Genomic DNA, 19,906 nt, shown 5'->3' with positions numbered 1-19,906 from the left:
AAATATTTATTACGGATGATAGTTATATTAGTTAAATATTTATTACGAATGATTGAATGGTTGATGATGGATATTGGGAGTAGGGGCATTGGGCGCCTTGGGAACATGTGAGAAAAGACAAGCAATGAGGTCTCGCGCAAGACGAAGGTGACGACAGGGAAAGAGTGGGGCATTTACAGGAAGAAAAAAAAAAAAGGGTGTTATCTAAGAAAAATAAAATCAAGGTCTTTTAATATTTATAAGTTACTCATTTATAAATAGACATATATGTCCTCATTCTATAACTTTATTCCAATAAAATCTTCTCACTTTTTATCCACAATCCTTTTTTTTTTTTTTTTATCCTTGTCCTCCCAATCAGATAATAAAAATGAGACAATCTAAACATCCAAGAGGAGGTAGAAAAAAAAAAGGGTAAAAATAAAATTAGAGAGATTGTAAATAATAAATTATTATTTAATTAATTTTTTAAGAAAATGTAAATAGTAAGAAGGTTTTGAATACTAAGAAAAGACTCTAAATAGTAAGCTCCTTTTGCAAGAAAAACACCCTTAAATGAAATATGAGGGTATATTCATATCAATAATTTACACTAGGTTTGGTACACTACTCATCATTAAACAAATATTTTATGTATTACATAATATTATTTTATTTTATAAAAGTTACAAAATATTATGAAAAATAGTGTGACTATTCACTCTTCTTTGTTATTATGACAATATGTAAGACTTAAGAATATGTAGTAGATTTCTTGAATTATAACCTTAGTATCTAATTTTTTATATTTTTTGATATAAAATAGGGTTAATTATTTCAGAAATAGTGTATAAATCCTATTGAGATTGTAAATATAAATATACAGATAATTTAAGATAAGATATAGAAATTACCTCATTTTTGGATATTTGATGAATTATATGTATTGAATTATAATGTCCGTTCGATATACCGACGTGGTGATTGACAGAGTGTGACCTGACGTCAGATCATCCAGGCGTGCGACCCTTATCAAATGGATATTTTAATTGCTTTAAGCGGATCGATCGGACGTGGGAATCCGAAAACCACAAAAGCAAACCCGACCCGAGTTGGAGGCCGTACGCAGCGGAGAATAAAGGGGATCGTGAAGATTCGTTTCCAACCGCATGATCCGGAAGGATTCTGCAACTCTCATTCCTGTCCGTTCATCCGTTTCGCTTTGCACCGGACATAAATTGGAGTGGGACGCCGGCCTTTTTGCCCCGTCCAATTGTTCCAATTAAGAAGAAGAAGAAGAATGCACGGCTACGAGCGGGTGGAAAAAGGCGCCGCCCCCGGCGGCGACATCGAGGCGGGGACGCTCTACCCGGGGCTCTCCCGCGGCGACAACGAGCTCCGATGGGGGTTCGTCCGCAAAGTCTATGGCATCCTCGCCGCCCAGGTGCTTCTCACCACCGCCGTCTCCGCCGCCACAGTCCTCTACCGCCCCGTCAATGCCGCCCTCGCCTCCAGCCCCGGCCTCGCTCTCTGCCTCGCTTTTCTCCCCCTCTTCTGTACGACCCCGATCCCTCCTGCTTTCTTGTTCTTTGATCTGTGGATCTGATATTTGTTGATGGTGGTTCGGTTGATTTCTTTTCCCTTCGATTCTCGGTAATTCGCATAATGTTAAGGTTTTAGATTGCATGTGACCATAACAAATCCGATTCGATCTAAATGCTATGACTTGGTCTATCGGCATGATTAGCTCTTGATTAACTTTGTCGGAACAACATTACAAAAATCAATACTCCGATTAAATAGATAAAAATGCAATATGAGTGAAAATTAAGTAGGAAGTTTAGAAAAGGATCCCGGAGTTTTTCCCTTCAGGTTCCAACAAAATTTTCCTTTCATTTGGCCACACATATGTTGCAATTGGATAAAATAATGCCACGATGATGTGGACACAAGTGTTAGGATTGTTTTTAAAGAAATGTCTCCTTTGGTTATCATTAAAAATGAATGCCATGAAAACTGTATAGGCACTGAATCATGAGATATATTAATTGTGTCTTAATTAGGTATTTGCGTAGGATGAGAATTTGCATGCCTGTCTTTGTTTCTAAACACGGAGTTTTAGTGATTTAGGGTCTTCTATTATAGCTTCAATATTCTCTATTTCTATGTTCTTTTTCTTATTTTCTTTGGGGAAATATTATGCACTGACTCCGCATACTTATCTCCAGCTTGAGGTTGTATGCCTAACTCTCTCTCCTTTTATATATTTATATATACATCCATATTTGTATTTGTACCTATGCTACTATGTGTGGATATAAAATATAGATACATGTATGGATAAACATATAATTATACTGTACACTACTTTCATGCTTCATGTGTAAATATATGCCCATGTATTCATTAAATGTGCTGATTGTACCTTTGGATTAGCTGATAGATATTTGAATTCCTTTTAAATTTCTTGGATTTTTTTTAGATTGTTCATGGTGATAAATGTTTCATATAGTAATTTAGAGCTAGAAAATATCAAGAACTCAGGAATATTTATAAAATAGAAACAAAACTTCTCTGACATCTCTCCCCTGCCATTGGTAGGTTTGCAGGGACTGTGGCAATGGATCTAATTACCAGCGTGTCCATACCACATTTCTTCATACATTATATATATACACATATATGTTGATATACAAACATATTTATATGGATGCTCTGAATTATATACATATTTATTGATATACATTATATATATATTGACATGCATATAGATGTATATGCATGCCCATTTAGAACTTGATCCAACAATAGGAATCATGTTCCTATTTCTTCATCTCTTGATATTTTTGAAATTTTATCATGGCTGCTGATATGTCATTTTCTAGCGGACACCCAGGTACCAGTTGTACACCCTGGACCTGATGTTTGGTGATCATATTTGTTAGTTTTTATTCATGAATGAAGTTCAAATTTCAGTTTATGCTAGAAGGAACTGTTTACTAAGAGTATGTATATATCTTTTAGCTTTCATTCCAGAGAGGTGGATATAAGTTGTAGATATTTGTTTTGTCATAATATCAAACAGCACTTTAACTGACTTAATGTTGTTTTCCAGTGTTGTGCCCATTATACTATTATCAACAAAAGCATCCACTAAACTTTTTGTTCCTTGGACTGTTCACTGTGTGTCTAAGCTTAAGTGTCGGTGTGGCCTGTGCAAACACTCAAGGTAATACTATTGTCGAGTTGGTTTTCATTGTAGTTTCTGTCTTTTTTTTGTGTCAATAGTCTCTATGCTGCTTTAATAAACTCCTATTGCTTCAATTACTGTGCAGGAAGGATTGTTCTGGAAGCATTGATTTTAACTTCTGCTGTCGTTTTATCCTTGACTGGATATACTTTCTGGGCTTCAAGAAAGGGGAAGGACTTCAGTTACCTTGGACCAATTGTATTTTCTGGTCTCATGGTGCTATTTTTGTCAACTTTTATCCAGGTATGCCAATTTAATTTTTGATTTTATCTAGACTAAGAAGTATGCTGAAGCAACATGAAAGGATAATTTTCTTATACTAATTCGCAAAAGGATGTAACTAACTCTTGTCTGGCTTTTAAGAATCTTTTTTAAACTTCTGTTTATTCTAAATGATAAGCAATTTGTAGATGCATTGGAAATCAACCATATGGTTGAGAAACTCTTTATTCAAATTTGAATATTCAGATGACTGTTTATTATTTTTTCACAAGAACCTTTGGTCCCATATGCATAATATTATGCTTCTACCACAGATAACTTGAGTGACATCTAAAGTTGTTTATAAGAAAATATTATTTAGTTCAAATGACAATTATTTGTATTTACCTTCAGGAGCCAACCTACCATTAGTAAATACTGAATTACAGACAATATTTTCTCCATTCATATCAGATTACCTGGGGGTTATTCATGTTCAATTATTATGGTATTGAGTTAAAATTTTCTTTAAGGTGTCAATTTGTATATTTATGTTCCAGTCTATCTTTATGTAAAATTATGACAAGCAATAGCATTAGAAAGCTCTATGGAGGCATCAAAAGTCAAAATGTATAAGCACGAAAGTTCTCATTCCAGGTGACTTTCTTGTTGAAGTCTGTAAAGTAACTTAAGCAATGATCTGATGTAGATCATGATATGACAAAGGCTTTGTGCCTTCCTCAAATCTACCACACTCGATTGATGCCATCTAACTTGTTGAGGTGTTGAAGATGCATAGAGGTTGACACCATCAAACTTGTTGGGGTGTTAAAGTTGTATAGAGGTTGACGCCATCAGACTTGTTGAGGTGTTGAAGAACCATGTCGCATTCTCATTTCTTCGAGTCATTGAATCCCTGACATAATGAGGGGACTCAGCTCCTGTAATATTGGCATCAATGATACCATTCGAACACATATAGGTTGCTGGAATAGACTTTATACAACCTTGAACTGACACTAAACTTTTAGGTATTACGCACCTCTAAAAAGTGCTTCTTAAATTCAAGGAAGAAAACTAGGCTTCCAAGAGCAAAATACCAGGAAAAAAAAGAAGATATTTTATTGTCGGAATAATTTATAACTAAAATATGGCAAGGATGACAATGGAGATTCTAAGTGGTCTTTTCTGACTTTATTTTGAGGTTATCATTCTGCACTCTTATTTGCAAGAGAGCCATTCTTTTTTGCAATAGCTTTAAAGAAATAAATAACCCTATTTGTTGCAGCTGCTACTTTTTACAATCTAAACCTTTATTTCAGAAATATGTTTCAAAAAAGCCTGCACATCAAAGTGCAACATAAAGTATGATTCTAGGGGCAGTCAGATCTCCAAATCTTAATATACTTGCATCGTCTCACAAAATTAGTTAACTAGTTACCCATCCTATTATGAGAGATATTGACTTCCACATAGAACTCTAAATATATAACAACATATTTAAGACTCCTAACCATATTAAAAAGGGACCAAGTCTGTAGCATCTCCTTGTGTAACACTTTGACCAAGACATTAGCACCTAATTCAATTTTAATTCTTTGTATTCCATCTCGTAGTTCTTATTCAAGCCCTTTTTTTATAACGACCAATTCACAGTACATAGTGTTCTTTTTTGCATCTGTGTGTTAGATTGACTTACAAAGGCTGTACCTCTTTGTTTTTGTTGTTGATTCCTCAAGCCGTTAGCATTTGGATTGCACCATGCCATAGCTGGGCCTTTCCCACTTAACTAGAATTTGACATATCTCATTTTTTTCCTTTAAGTTCCTATATTATATTACAGTTAATCACAGTAAATCGAGTGGTTCGCGCCAACTGTTAGAGGTATAGTCCTAACCCAGAAAGAGTTAGATCCTTGTCCTTGTGGCCCTTGGTTGAACAAAGAAAAGGCCGAGTCAGGCCTTTCTTGGAACCAGATGCAATGTGATAGTTCTATTCTGTGTAGATGTTGGTCTGGTCTGGCCTCCTATTGCTGCCTCTTAGCTGTTGCGAGGGGGCTAAGGATCATGCTATGTTGCAACAATTTGTCAATCGATCTGTTGTTTCTGAAAAAAAATTTGTTTTGTTCAATTACATTGAAGTAGCGATATCTGTTTCAGCATTGTTAGTGCTTAGGCTCTACATATTTAATTTTACAATAAGCAAACTTTTCTCAAAAACCGGATTTTTCTCTTACTAACTGGGTACCAAAATTTTAGGCCAAGAGCAGCTTGGAAATAATGCAATCTACAAAGATATATATGATTGGTGACATTATTAGTCCGCGATATTGATTGGCTACAGGTCTTAGGAGTTTCTGTTATGTTGATGTCTGCAAAACTGCAATTTACTGTGCTCCCTCTAAAAGTTGTTCAGTAAGGATGTTGACTGCTCCTATGTACTTAAGAATGGAAGCATTCAAAACTAGAGCATGTCCATATGGAAATATTATAGGATGGAAGTTACTGAAAGGCATGCAAGAATAGTTATTGAGATCCTGGGAGTTCAAATAAATAAGGTCACTTTTGAAAGATTTTAAAAATAAGCATATTGTCAAACCTAGTTTTGTTAAGTAGATTGGTTAATGACCGTCATTCTGCATGTTGTAACTAAGAGTTTAAGTTGCATATCAACATACCCTACTGGCTGGAAATGTGATACACCAAATCAGGCATTGAAATTTCACTTATCCCCTGGATTTGGCTGGCAGCTATGAAATTGCATTTATGGTGCTGACGTATGGGTGCTGATGGCACTTGGAGAGAAGGCACCAGATCATACATAAATACATCAAATACCTAAATTGGCCTTCCCTTTGATGAGTTGGTGAAGCACCTGCTTCATCTCTTGCCTCCCTTCTAATTATTTACAGCAGCAACACAAAAACTCTTCTTGGAACGAGAAAATTTCCATGATGAATAATCTCTTCATTTGATCCCCTTTATAACTTGAGGGTCCAATATCAGTCTGAAACATCTGAACTCTCAAGATGGTGGAAACCAGTTTGATATAGACCTGCAACACTCATAAGCACATAAATTAAGAAATCTCGATAACAGGCCCTGGGATAGTTTATTGTCATAGAATTTCCCAGATCTTGAATCATGCATTAGATGTGTCCCAACTAGCAGAGGAATTATCTTAGATCAGTAAAGGACTTGCTTTAAGTTTTGAAGAAGACCATCGAGGAAGATAATACAAAGAAAAGAAAACAAAGCTTCGACTCCAACCAATTTACGTTGATAATTTTTCCAGTTTTCATTGCTAAAGTTTCTGCCCATAGTGTTTGATGCTTACGCTTAAACATATATATCATCTTCTTCGCTGAAGAACCTACTCTTAGAAAACTTTCACTGAATTGTTTTGTTCTTTTGTTGCTTGTGGGTGGACATTATGATATCATATTCTTAGCTTAAGAATGCCCTCTCGGAGAATTTCTTTCGATTAGTTATTTCTTTCTCAACTGACAATGTGGTTGTGAACGACTGATACTGCAGATATTCTTCCCTCTTGGACCGACATCGGTTGCGATATTTGGTGGGCTTGGAGCTGTGGTTTTCTCTGCTTTCATCGTGTATGACACTGACAACTTGATCAAGCGCTACAACTACGATGAGTACATTTGGGCATCAGTTGTCCTCTACCTCGACATACTCAACCTCTTCCTTTCTATCATGAACATGCTTAGAGGCATGCAATCAGATGGTTAGGACTAAAAGTCATAAATGGTTTCTTCGGCAGATGGTTTTGCCATTTATGTAATAAAGTTCCTTAGTTTAAGGTCATCTGAATGTGGAAATATACTGTATATGTTCGGTGCTATTTTAGGATCATAGAATGCACTACTAAACTATGTCGGTTGACTTGCCGTCGTGCATGGTCAATTATTGTTCCGCTTGTCTATCATTAAGTTGGCTATAGTTTGTGTTTACCGAAAGGTATCAACTTTGTTGTGGCTGTGTGTTTTTATTTCACTCTTGCAATTCTATTAATGATTCTTTTAAGGGGTTTTTTTTCAGCTATATCGTACATATTTATATTCCTATTAATAATAATATAAAATGGATTTCACTCTGCCATTTCAATATGTCGAGTATAGACGATAGTTATATACTTGATATTATTCATATATCCTATCTGGGTAGTATGGTTTAAGAATAATACTATAATTTAGGCATTCAAATAAAAGATGATAGATGGCATCAGATGATATAATAATTCATTAGTTGATTAATCTATACTTAATATACTATTTATTTTAGTTAAATGTCCTTATATTTTCAATAGTATGCAACGGGGAGAGTCGATAACATCAACGATAGGGAGTGATGAGGGGCAGGCCATGGGTGGTGATTGGCGACAATGAGCAACAGGGAGAGTCTATGATACTAGGGTACGTAGCAATAGGGATCAGTGGGGGGCAGGCCTTTGATGGTGATCGATGGTAACAAGCACAAGAGAGAGTGGGCAATGAGGGATAGACTAAGGCGGTGATCAATGGTGATTATTAGTATGGAGAGTTAGTGACAACAATTTGCGTAGGCGATAGGGAGTGGTGAGGGATAGGATGGGGGTAGCAATCAATGGTAAGGGTGGTGGGGATCGTTGGGAGCGGTGATCGACAACAACGATTGATGGGTTTTTGAAGGAGTGTGAACATCAAGAAAGGAGCTCTAAATAATCAAGGTCCTTTTCAAATAATATGCTCACATTTTCACAAACTATTTAATCCTCATCAAAACCATTTTCTCTATCTAAATACCTGATGTTTCGCCTGATTTCCGAGTGCAAGCTGACCTTTTTCTCCTCCTCTCCAGTTAATTATGCTTGAAATTTGACGGTGTTGCCTTTGTTTTCATGGACGCTTATTTACTGTTTGTTGAAATGCCATAAAGAACTCGGGCATTTGTGGCGCACTTGCAGCTGAAAGGTCTGTGAATTGGTGGCATATAACTGCTTGTGGATGCAGCATCAAGCAGCCGCATTCAGGTAAGAATCTCTACACTATATATAACTTTTTGAAGTACTTTTATCTGATCATTTGTCTGCTGAGTCATGTACGATGAGTAGAACTTGGCCAGGCTATCTACTAGAATTTTAGCTGCTTGGTGTCCTATTTGTAGTCCTTCATCCCCAACTCGAGTTCCTCACAGTTGTCTACCTTTAGCCAACATTAGATGCTTCAGAAGATGGCTTGGTGCATACCAACTGTCTCAGCTATTTGTGGTAGGCTCTATGGATCATTTTGAGGTTTTGCAAGGCATTATCATTAATTAATCAAGATCATCTGATTCTATTACAGTCTTCTTGGGTTATCTTCTAACTCTTCTCATATCACTTATACTAATTGTTTCATCATCTATAGGTGTCCCAAATTTTGGAGCACAAAGCAACTTGGGTTTTGTCTTAGATGATTTGCTTATCAAAATCACAACAACAAGGTGAATTTGGTGAATAATCATGAGGTGCTTTAATTTTTTGCAGAAGGGATAACAAAGGACTTGCTAGCATTGAATTTTTGGCAAGTTATAAGAACTTGTTTTGTCTAGTTTCTTCTTTGCTATTATGTTAAAGTTTGACATATGGGAACTGCACTTGGTGCCGAGAGGATATCAAGTTTATCCTGCCTTTTATACATGATAAAGGCTTCTTTTTTTCTTTTTGAAGATTAATTTTGCAAACTTCCCCTAGGTATCAGACACCATCTTCAATCTTCGAGATGATTCTTGATCAGAGGTATTTTAAGAAGCTTAATTTTCCTTTTCTATCTGATGAATGATTAAGACTTTCACAGAGATGAGATCTACAGTTCTTATAATGTCCATCTCCCTACTGAAAAACCTATGAAATGAAGGATCTAAGACTTCCACAGAGGTGAGATCTAAATCTTTTTTAGTGTCCTATATATTACCATGTGTAGTTACAACTATGAAGATGCCCTACTGAAAAGCTAAGGACAAGTTCAAAAGAGTATCATTAGATAATGACTAAATCAATTTCATCGCAAGTTCAAAAGAGTATCTTCAAGTTCTGATTTCCTTCATGATAAGATACAACCAGAAGTACATATTTTGATGTTGATATTAGTCATTTATATTGTTGACATCATTTGGATCCTCAGCTTCCATTGCAGTATTACAATCTATTCCAGTATATAATCAATTATTAGCTCTTAGAGAGTGATAAATGGATTGTAATTTGCCATCTTCTTGTACTTCAGATGCACAGCAACTCCTGGTAGTCCCCAAGAAACAATTTACCAACAAAATCTTAATAATCTTTCTCTTACTTGGAGGAATTCAGTGATTCTTGGATCTCTTCCAATGAACGGCCTTTTGTTTCAGGTACTACCATTGCCACAAATACAATGGTTGCTGCATTAGCTGCTGAAAAGATGAAAAAGGTACCTGTAGAACAGGTGAAGAAAGAGCAGGTATTCATCTTGCTAAATTACACCACTAAAAGAAAAGTCAAAGTCCAATTGTATTAGGTTATCAGAATAAGTGGAATAAACAGAAGAAGATTATTTTTAAAAAAATCTAAAATTATTCAGTTATTACTTTTATATATTTTTTATCCCACGTTACTAGTTAATTAGTTTTCAAGATCTAAAACTAGTATAAATAAAAGCCCCTCTAAGCTTATAGAATCATCAATAAATAATATCTTTAAATATTATAAAAATATTCTCCACTATAACGAGTTGATTTCTCTCATCCTTCCTTATCAGGTCAGTTTGCTAGAATCCTTTCTAGTAGTATTTTTGTAATTTTATTTACATTATGCGTCTGTCTATCAGAGCCTTACTCTTGGTGTTAGCATAATAGGTCTGTGGTTAGAAAATTAAGAGATATGCTCTACACTTGCCACTTATAGCAGATTTTATGTATCAAAAATTTAATTTGTCAAGTATAATCTTATAGCCCATCAAGATGAGTCTAGTGGCAATAATGGTGGGAATGGTGACGGTGTTATTAGCGATGACAATGGCAATTTCGACGGTGATGACTTGGTGATAGAGATAATAGTAATAATCTCAACAATAATGATTGATGAGTGCCAACTCTATGGGCTATATTAGAAGCACAAGAAGTGAGAATGACCTAGGAACTTCGAGAGATTCATGACATACTAACATGGGTATAGGCGCCAACAGAGTTCATGATGATGGTAGAATCAACTACACTAGAGTTGATGCTAATGGCCAACCTAATAATCAACATAGCCCTACAATCCAGCATAGGCAACCAGCCTATGAATATGAGTCAGACGAAAAAGGAATTGTGGACTATCACAAAGCCAACCAAAGGAGAGGTATAGGTGTAGCTCAACCTTGACACTACAATCGATGTGGTACTATTTGCCTACAACAACCAACAGTATATGATGATGACTCAAAAGATTACAATGAACGATACGAAAGACATCAAGTACTAACAAGATGAAATAAACTATTTGAGGACTACCACCTCCAAGTAGACCTCCCCAATTTTAATATCCACCTCAATAATGAAGCTTTTCTTGACTGGAGTTATTAAGTAGAGAAAATTTTCAAGATGATGGATGTTCCTAATCACAAACAAGTCAAGCTTGTTATATACAAGTTGAAAGAAGGTGCAATAGCTTAGTGGGGTACATTATAATATAACAAACGAAGATAAGGGAAGGCACCGATTTAGACGTGGTGAAAGATGAAGCAACTTATCAAAGGAAGACTTCTACCCCTAGACTATGAACAACTATTATTTCAACAATACCAAAATTACATCTAAGGCACTCAATTTATAACCAAGTATACCGATGAATTCTTGCACCTTTTAGCTAGATATAACTTATCAAAGTCAAAAGACCAACATATAGCAAGGTATGTCAATGGACTAAAATTTGTAATTAAAGATAGAATGTCTTTAACTCTGATATGGATAGCAGATGAAGCTCACAATATGGCATTAAAGGTTGAAATACAACCAACAAATCAAGGCACAAACATTGGAGGAGCAACAAGGGAAGCTAAGCATATCCTAATTACCTCAAATAATCGATATGCTCAACCCTTGGTTAGAAAATATTTCAAATGTGGGGAACCTAGTCATCGTTCCAACGAGTGTCATGCTTGTAAAACTATCAACCGTACATCACAAAAATGACTTTGAAGAAGAAAGAGATGCCCAAGATGATACGATTAATGATATTGATAATGCTGAAATAACAAAGGAAGAAAGGAAACATATCGCATGTGTTGTAAAAAGATTATTACTCATCCCAAGGCCAGAAGATCTATCTCAATATAAGAAAATATTTCATTCTCAATATAATATTCATAACAAAGTTTGCGCATTGATTATAAACAATGTAACCTATGACAATATTATATCCAAATCACTAGTGAGATACTTAAAATTATAGATGAAAGCCCATCCAATACCATACAAGCTAAGGTAGATTAAAGAAGGCCCAACTATCATTATAACTAAGATCTGTAGAGTTCCTCTCTCAATTAGGAAAAGTTACAAAGAAAAAGTTATATGTAAAATAGTCGACATAGATGTATGTCATATGCTACTTGGAAGGCCATGGCAGTATGATGTGAATGCAACTCATCTTGGAAGAAAGAATGTCTATATATTTTGGTAGAACGGTAAGAAGATTGTCATTCTACCGACTAACAAAAAGGGAGATAAATCCAACACTTCTAAAGTGGAAGGAAAGTCTTTCATGTCTATTTCCAACTCTATGTAAGAATTTATTGTCCGTTCTATAGAAACAAGAGTATGCTATACTTTTATTGTGAAGAGAGAAAAGCCACCTAAAGTAAAGATTCCAAAAGAATTAAGATCAATGTTGGAAGAATTCAAAGAGATTACTCTTGAAGAATTACTAAATAGACTTCCACCCGTGAGAGATATACAACACCAAAATGATTTGGCTCTAGGAGCAAGTCTACCAAATTTATCTCACTACTAGATGAACACAAAATAGAATGAAATACTGAGGGAGAGGGTAGAAGAATTGATGTGGAAGGGATATATTCAAGAAAGTACGAGCCCATGTTGCCCTAGCTTTGTTGACACCCAAAAAAGATGAAAGATAAAGGATGTGTGTAGATAGCAAAGTCATTAACAAAATCATAGCCATGTATCGCATTCCCATACCTTGACTAGAAGATATGTTAGATCAACTATAAAGCTTCAAGATATTCTCAAAAATTGATCTCTGTAGCGGATATCATCAAATTTGCATAAGACATGGAGATGAATAGAAGACTACATTCAAGATAAGTGAAGGCTTATATGAATGCTTAGTTATGTTATTTATTTGTCCAATGCACCAAGTACATTCATGAGACTTATGAATTAGGTACTTAAATCATTAATCATGAAATTTGTAATAGTCTACTTTGATAACATTCTAATCTATAGTCACGGTAGAGAAGAATATATGGATCATTTATGATAAGTCCTAATTGTTTTGCAAGACAATAAGTTATATATCAATTTGAAGAAGTATGACTTCCTGATAAATCGACTAATCTTCCTAGGGTTCATTGTGAGTGCTGATGCGATTCATATAGATGAAAAAGAGATTTGTGCCATTTGAGAATGGCCTACCCCAAAGATGTCACAGAAGTAAGGAGTTTTCATGATCTTGCTACTTTCTATTAGAGATTCATTATAAACTTTAGTAGTATTGTTACTCCTATCACTAATTGTTTGAAGAAAGGAAAGTTTTTATGGACTGAGGCTACCAAGAAAGGCTTCTAAGATTAAAGAAAAGTTGACTATTGCACCAGTGCTTGCATTACTCAATTTTAAAAGGCTTTTTAAAGTAGAATATGATGCAAGTGGAATATATAAATATTTTTATAAAAGGTGATGTCGTCGAGGCGACGCGACGTCACCTTTTAAAAGAATATATATATATATATATATATATATAAACAAGGCAACGTCGCGTTGCCCCGGCGACGTCGGGTCACCTTAGCAACGTCGCCTCGCGTGGGAGAAGGAAAAGACGACGTCACCAAGGCGATGCGATGTCGCCTTTTATAAAATATATATATGTATATATATATGTATATATATACATATATATATATATATACATACATACATACATACATACATATATATATATATATATATATATGTATGTATGTATATATATATATATATATATATATACATACATACATATATATATATATATATGTATGTATGTATGTATGTATGTATATATATATATGTATGTATATATATATATATGTATATATATATATATATACATACATATATATATATACATACATATATATATATATATATATATAAACGAGGCGACATCGCTTTGGCGATGCCACCGAATTATATATATATATATATACCGAGTGGTATACTGAACGATATACTGCTCGATATACAGTATCGTATTGTACCGAGAAAATGTCGAAACTCCGATACGGTACGATATTTCAATCCTTGGGGAGAAGCATTTGACAAGGCAACCTATGGGTGATTTTTATATCCATGATGATTGCTTATTTAAATATAATAACCTATGTGTTCCGAGGATGTCTATACGAGAAAAGATTATTCAAGATTAACATAGAGGAGGACTTAACAGGTATTTCAATTGAGACAAAACAATAGCAAGCATCGAGGAGAGATACTTTTGGCCATAATTAAAAAGAGATATTAGTAATTTTATAAGAAAATATCTAGCTTATCAAACTACAAAGAACTAGTCGCAAAACACTAGCTTGTATATGACAGTACTAGTTTTAGAAGACATTTAGGAGGATTCATTCATAGATTTTATATTGGGATTGTGAAGAATTCAGAGGGGAGTTGATTCTGTATTTGTGATTGTGGATCGATTCACCAAGATGGCTCATTTCATACCATGTTGGAAGACTTTAGATACGATATATATTGCCAAGCTATTCTTTCAAGAAGTTATATGCCTATATGGGGTACCAAAATCAAGCACTTCTGACAGAGATTCTAAATTTTTATCTTATTTTTTGCTGATCTTGTGGAAAAGATTTGACGTAAGTTTGAAGTTTAGCAGAACATATCACCTATAAACTAATGGTCAGATGGAGCTAACTAATAGGACTCTGGAAAATTTGATTCGTTATATTTGTGGTGACAAACTAAGATAATGGGATTTCGCATTGGCACAAGTTAAATTTGTTTATAACAGCAAAATTCATAGTTCTATCAGAGCGTCACCATCCTCTTTTGTTTACACTAAAGTGCCGAAGCATGTTCTAAATTTAGTTACATTTATGGTGACTCCTGGAATGAGTGTATTAGCTAACAACATGGCTGAGCAAATACAATCAACCCAAGCTGAAGTGAAGAAGAAGTTGGAAGCTACTAATACCAAGTATAAAGAAGCAGCTGGTAAGCATAGGAGAGAGAAGGTGTTCAAGGAAGGAGGTATGATTATGGTATACTTATGAAAGAAGAGATTTTTTATAGACACTTATAATAAATTAAAGCCCAAGAAGTATGGTCCTTACAAGGTCTTAAAAAAAATAAATAACAATGCCTATGTGATTGATTTACCAAATGATTGGGGGGGATCTCAAAGACCTTCAATGTTATAGACTTGTATAACTACTTTCCAAATAAGAATTCATTATATCCGTACATAGACTCGAGACGAGTTTTTCTCGAGTGGAGGGGATTAATATGGAACAAACAGAAGAAGATTATTTTTAAAGAGCCTAAAGTTATCCACTTGTCATTTTATATTTCTTTTATCCTATATTATTAGTTAACTAGTTTTCAAGACTTAAAACTAGTATAAATAAAAATCCCTTCTGAGCTTATGGAATCATCAAAAAATAATATCTTCAAGTATGGTGAAGATCTTTCCACTATATGAAGTTGGTTTCTCTCATTCTTCCTTAGTTTGTTAGAATCCTTTCTAGCACTTATTTTTTTAATTTTATTTTATTCTACATCAACAAGCTTTCCTCATTCTTTGATCTCCTATATTACTATAATGAAATCTACCATATTATTTGTTCATGGAGTTCTTAACAAAAAAAAACACAAACAGAGAGCTAAATTTCTGAATGGCATGTGGAATCCTTCTAGTAATGTGATTACTCTAATACGTAGAAAAGGTACTCAACTTCGAATTTTATGATCTTTATTACGAGATTCTTAGAATGAACTTGCCTCTTTTATCTTTCCTTTTCTTTGGATAGTTATCAGTCATATTAGATTGCGACTATACATGATTACTAAATAATTTTGAGCACCAGCAATGCAGTGCATAATGTAGTAGCAGACCCCTTACCTGCTGAACTCCAACTCATGAGAAAGTTGAAAGCATAAGAGACTGCCCAAGAACCAAACCAGTTCACCAAAGTCACTAGGCTTCCTCCAATTCCTTTTATGTTTATGGGGAATACCTGTGGAAAACAAAGAAGTGGAGACAATGTGAGATCTCAAATAGCCTTTTCGATTGCAATGAAAATTAACAAAATTATCTTACTTCAGACATGATGACCCAAGGAACAGCACCCATTCCTATTGAAAATGCACCCATGTACACCTACTTGTTGAAATGGAGTGAGTTGGAGCTTTAGAGTTTGCTTAAAAGCAAATAATGGAACACATCATTTACATAATCACCAACTGTTGAACTGTGCACAACTATGCAATTGGATATGGCACATGGAATTTTGTAAAATTGGTAGAAGCTTTTATTAAGTCAAATTTAGTGCAGTTGGCTATTTGGTATAAGTCTGGCAATGATAGTTTGGAATTAGAATGTTAGATGGATCCCCCAATGAAAACAACCCCAAACTTGATGTTCTTGCTTACCAATATGCCGCAGAGAGCCAGTGTAGGAACCCATTCCATATAAATTCCCTGTGCCTGTTTCAACAGGTATGGTTAACTTCAACCAAAGTCAAGCTCACTCCAGAGTCTTTGATTCAGACTTACCTTGAGATAGAATGATGTCCCTGTGATAAAGCAACCAATGAAAGTCCCTGATGCAGAAACCTGCATTGCAAAAGATTGTCACTCCTTTGAAGCTGATTGGCAGAGCAAAGAATTTGAACCACACTTTGCCTACCATTAGCAGAGGGATTCGACCACTCCTGTCCATTAAAATAGCTCCCACCATTGTGATGGGTACCTATGTATCAGACTCTTAGTAGCATAACTTTAGTAATAGTAATTCGTAGATGATTAAGCATTTGAAAGAATTGAAACCTGAATGGATCCCATCAGAATGGTCCCAAGTTTGCCTGAGGAAAATCCTGCAGTCACAACATGCATTATAATCCTCAATTTTTATTTGTAGTTGTCAAGAAGAGTCAAAATACAGTAACCTCATATTGTCTGAAGCTATTTGTCTACCTGCAGATACAAAAATTTCGCTTGCATAAAATCCAACTCCATTGATGCCCCCAATTTGCTGAAACACCATGAGGCCAACACCTACCTGAACATGGTCAATGTGATCTATCAAATTTCATGCAGATAAGTTTATTGCGGCTAATGAATTTAAGAGGTCGCTTACAATCACAGAACGGATATATATGCTTTGAAACAGGTCTTGAATCCCAGCCTTGGGAAGGGTCTGAAGGTCTTCAATGTATTCCTGCATAGCAAGTTTAGTCTACTGTTACTGTTTCATCCTTTAACTTTGATGCTTTAGAATGAGAAACACTATGCTAATAAACACACTTGAATCTCTTCTGCTTCTTGAGTGATATCAGCATCTTCTCCACGAAGCTTTTGCAATGCAGCTGTGAACTCTTTCTGGTTCCCCACCTTTGCCTGAAATTTATTCTCATGTCACCAAGGAAGATTTATTCTATTGTGTACTGGGCCCGATTGTATACTAAATGGAAGAGGTACCAGCCATCTTGGAGATTCTGGAACAAAAACAAGTCCGAGAAGTAGAAGAAGGCAAGGGAGAAATCCTGCATAAAGCCAATTCAGCTATTTTTTGTGCTTAATATCAGTTAGCATAATATGAACATTTGTCTGACTTTGTAGTGTCTTCATAAATTGTTATCTTTTTTTGTGTTTTGTGCATCCATAGTGAATATAAGATAAACATTTTAAGATATAATTACCGACTAACACCAGCGTGCGCCAGGTAACAAGAGTGCCGACTACGAAAGCAACCGAATGGCCACCACATATCAGCAGCTGTGAGAAAGAAGTGCAACGTAAGTAATAACATGTATCGAGGTCATTATTGTGAGCAAAGGAGAGTTTTTACTGTATTATCATGCTGATGGTTGGAAAATTTATGCTTTACCTGATTCAGGGTTGCAAGTCCACCTCGCAGATTCTTCGGTGCTATTTCAGCAATGAAAACAGGTACCTGTGATGGTATGATCTCATTATAAATCTATTATCTTCAGTGAGTGATTAGTTTCCCTAAATTGTAAGCCTATTTCTCGATCTCTCCTTTGTTCAGCATGATACTAGTTCCTGTCAAATTTTATTAGTTCCTGGCCACCTAAAAGCATTTTGTTGTTATGTCATCAAAACATTCTCTTTTTCTCAACATTAATCATTCAGACCATGTTTAACATCTTGAAGTGAGATTGTCTGCTAAAAATTATAACAAAGAAACAATTCAATAAATCATACCACATAGGAAAGTACTCCAATCCCATATCCTGAGGAAATTCTTCCAAAATACAGCAAGACAGCACCCTTAGAAAGGAAACAACATTTAATTAGCTTAAAAGTCTCTTAAAAGCAAATCAGTGAAGAAATTTGCAATTTTAGTGGTAACCTTTGCAAAGTAAATGGCAAGCCATCCAATAATGCAGATGACAGCAGACACTCTCATGGCCTGCATCATATAGATAGAGATCTAGTGAGTGTGTGCAGAAGTAAATCTTGCACATTAATGCATAAGACTTGTGCTTCCTACTCCTTTTCGACCAATAAAATCTGCAAGATGCCCACTTGTGACTGCACCGATCATCGCCCCAATAGTTAATATCGAACCAAAAACTGAGTACTGCAAAATTGATAGAGAATTGCATTCATTAAATTTATGATATGCAAGATAATTATGTTCCTATTGCATTTCATTAACATTTCTATGGTAATATGATAATCTGGCAATAACTTGGGGTGTAATCTGTTACATTAAATTGTTTTACTCTTTTGATTTTATGCTTTGTTTTTTTTTTCCTCTTGTTTTCTCTCTCAACATCTTTAAGATTGTCATAGCCAAGAACAATTGACATAATGAGATTTAATGGGTCTGGATATGACATTGTGAACTCACCTCGGATAGAGAGAGGCCGATGTCCTTTGTAATCCCTGACTGAGTTGGTGCAGAGTAGCCAACCTACAAAATTCAAGATACATATCGAGCTCACAAGAAAATTTTCAGAGCATCAATAGATTTCATAGTTTCAGACTGATTCATCAAACCGTGTACCCTTTTATCCTAATTACAACTTGTTTTGGATTAACACCAACTTGAGCCAGTGACCAGTTTATAAGATCCAAATTTTAGGATCATTTATCCTAAATACATAGTTCCCATCAACCTCAGCTGAAACAGAACTGAAGAGATATGTTTTAGGAAATATGAGCAAAATTCCAGCAACAGCAATGTTCTTATTCTGTATCGGTTCTGGCCATCTTCATAATAGTACTAGCATTTAGTGGCACAGGTTTATCATGAAGAATTCACAGACTTGGAGATTGAAGATGATGATGAATAACTTACGCATGATCCAAACTCGAAGGAGCCACAGACCACGACTGCAGTGCTAAGCAGAACCATCCATATCGATCCCTGGCTATCAGCTGAAGACTCCTTCTGGTGGATGAGAAGAGGCTGCCTCGCTTCGTTACCCTGTGCATCATGCATGCCTACACCATTCTCCACATCCTTCGTTATGGCCATTGAAGCCTTCTCTCTACCTTCCCTGCCTTCTATGTGGTCAATAGAAGACGGTGAGTGATGTATCCTAAAATCATATGCAACAAGTGGTGTGATGTATTGTCGTGAAAGAAAGAGAAGAAAGACTTTTCTTTAGAAAGGAGATGTCAGATCCTATATTTATAAAAAATAATAAATTATTATTTTATTATCCATAACTGACGGAAGATATATATATTTTTATCCTTGAATTCAAATCTCAATCTTTACAATAATAAATATTTTATTAACTAAAAAAAGAATCACATCTTTTTGATAAGATGACAAATAACAAAAAAAAAATCTTCTATCCAAGCTTCAAATCTATTACGAAGTAGTAGATTATTCTGAAAATAAATATAAGATAAAAATATATCAACAACCGCATATGCGGGTAGAAAAATATCTAAAATCATGAAAATAATCTTTAATATTCGTAAAACATATATAAATATTAATAATCCAATATGAAATGATAATATATCGATTCATTATAAAACTCAT

General features: G+C 35.0%; 2 protein-coding genes and 2 long non-coding RNA genes across 8 annotated transcripts; 3 read left to right on the top strand and 1 right to left on the bottom strand.

The window, feature by feature from the left end:
* The first annotated feature begins 1,238 nt into the window (after positions 1-1,238).
* On the top strand, positions 1,239-7,400 carry LOC103999742 (BI1-like protein). The gene is made up of 4 exons (XM_009421578.3): positions 1,239-1,535; positions 3,095-3,208; positions 3,315-3,472; positions 6,967-7,400. The coding sequence occupies exons 1-4, from the start codon at positions 1,280-1,282 to the stop codon at positions 7,177-7,179; spliced, it is 741 nt and encodes a 246-aa protein (XP_009419853.1). The 5' UTR covers positions 1,239-1,279; the 3' UTR covers positions 7,180-7,400.
* Positions 7,401-7,788: 388 nt separating this feature from the next.
* On the top strand, positions 7,789-9,434 carry LOC135670934 (uncharacterized). Of its 4 annotated transcripts, XR_010512570.1 has the most exons (4): positions 7,789-8,155; positions 8,365-8,458; positions 8,593-8,695; positions 8,835-9,434. It is a non-coding gene; the product is annotated as an uncharacterized LOC135670934 (long non-coding RNA). The 4 variants fall into 4 exon arrangements; XR_010512567.1 differs by having other exon boundaries at positions 8,365-8,695; XR_010512568.1 differs by having other exon boundaries at positions 8,287-8,695.
* Positions 9,435-9,465: 31 nt separating this feature from the next.
* LOC135670932 (sugar transporter ERD6-like 16) lies at positions 9,466-19,387 on the bottom strand. 2 transcript variants are annotated; one of them, XM_065178705.1, is made up of 18 exons: positions 19,208-19,387; positions 18,758-18,820; positions 18,395-18,484; positions 18,254-18,313; positions 18,106-18,171; positions 17,768-17,833; positions 17,580-17,655; positions 17,359-17,423; positions 17,185-17,277; positions 17,018-17,098; positions 16,855-16,939; positions 16,708-16,754; positions 16,568-16,630; positions 16,435-16,494; positions 16,312-16,365; positions 15,980-16,039; positions 15,782-15,896; positions 9,466-9,876 (listed from the first exon to the last, which is right to left on the bottom strand). In XM_065178705.1, exons 1-18 carry the CDS (start codon positions 19,385-19,387, stop codon positions 9,755-9,757), a joined length of 1,446 nt encoding a protein of 481 aa, XP_065034777.1. In that variant the 3' UTR covers positions 9,466-9,754. The 2 variants fall into 2 exon arrangements, with proteins under 2 accessions (XP_065034777.1, XP_065034778.1); XM_065178706.1 differs by lacking the exon at positions 15,980-16,039.
* Positions 16,759-19,281, top strand: LOC135670933 (uncharacterized). Its single transcript, XR_010512566.1, has 5 exons — positions 16,759-17,109; positions 17,217-17,409; positions 17,603-17,675; positions 17,777-17,829; positions 19,144-19,281. It is a non-coding gene; the product is annotated as an uncharacterized LOC135670933 (long non-coding RNA).
* Positions 19,388-19,906: the final 519 nt, after the last annotated feature.

Source organism: Musa acuminata, unplaced genomic scaffold, assembly GCF_036884655.1.
Source record: "Musa acuminata AAA Group cultivar baxijiao unplaced genomic scaffold, Cavendish_Baxijiao_AAA HiC_scaffold_1137, whole genome shotgun sequence".
Taxonomy (NCBI): domain Eukaryota; kingdom Viridiplantae; phylum Streptophyta; class Magnoliopsida; order Zingiberales; family Musaceae; genus Musa; species Musa acuminata.
Note: the sequence above shows the minus strand (reverse complement) of the source record. Positions and strands in the feature narration are given on the sequence as shown.

Excerpts from the sequence above, each read along its gene's own strand:
- LOC103999742 (XM_009421578.3), top strand. The coding sequence starts at position 1,280 with ATGCACGGCTACGAGCGGGTGGAAAAAGGCGCCGCCCCCGGCGGCGAC. Across the intron at positions 1,536-3,094 it reads CGCTTTTCTCCCCCTCTTCT|TGTTGTGCCCATTATACTAT; the intron begins GTACGACCCCGA and ends GTTGTTTTCCAG. Across the intron at positions 3,473-6,966 it reads TTTTGTCAACTTTTATCCAG|ATATTCTTCCCTCTTGGACC; the intron begins GTATGCCAATTT and ends CTGATACTGCAG.
- LOC135670932 (XM_065178705.1), bottom strand. The coding sequence starts at position 19,387 with ATGGCCATAACGAAGGATGTGGAGAATGGTGTAGGCATGCATGATGCA. Across the intron at positions 16,940-17,017 it reads TATATATCCGTTCTGTGATT|GTAGGTGTTGGCCTCATGGT; the intron begins GTAAGCGACCTC and ends GACCATGTTCAG. Across the intron at positions 16,631-16,707 it reads TTCTGATGGGATCCATTCAG|GTACCCATCACAATGGTGGG; the intron begins GTTTCAATTCTT and ends TCTGATACATAG.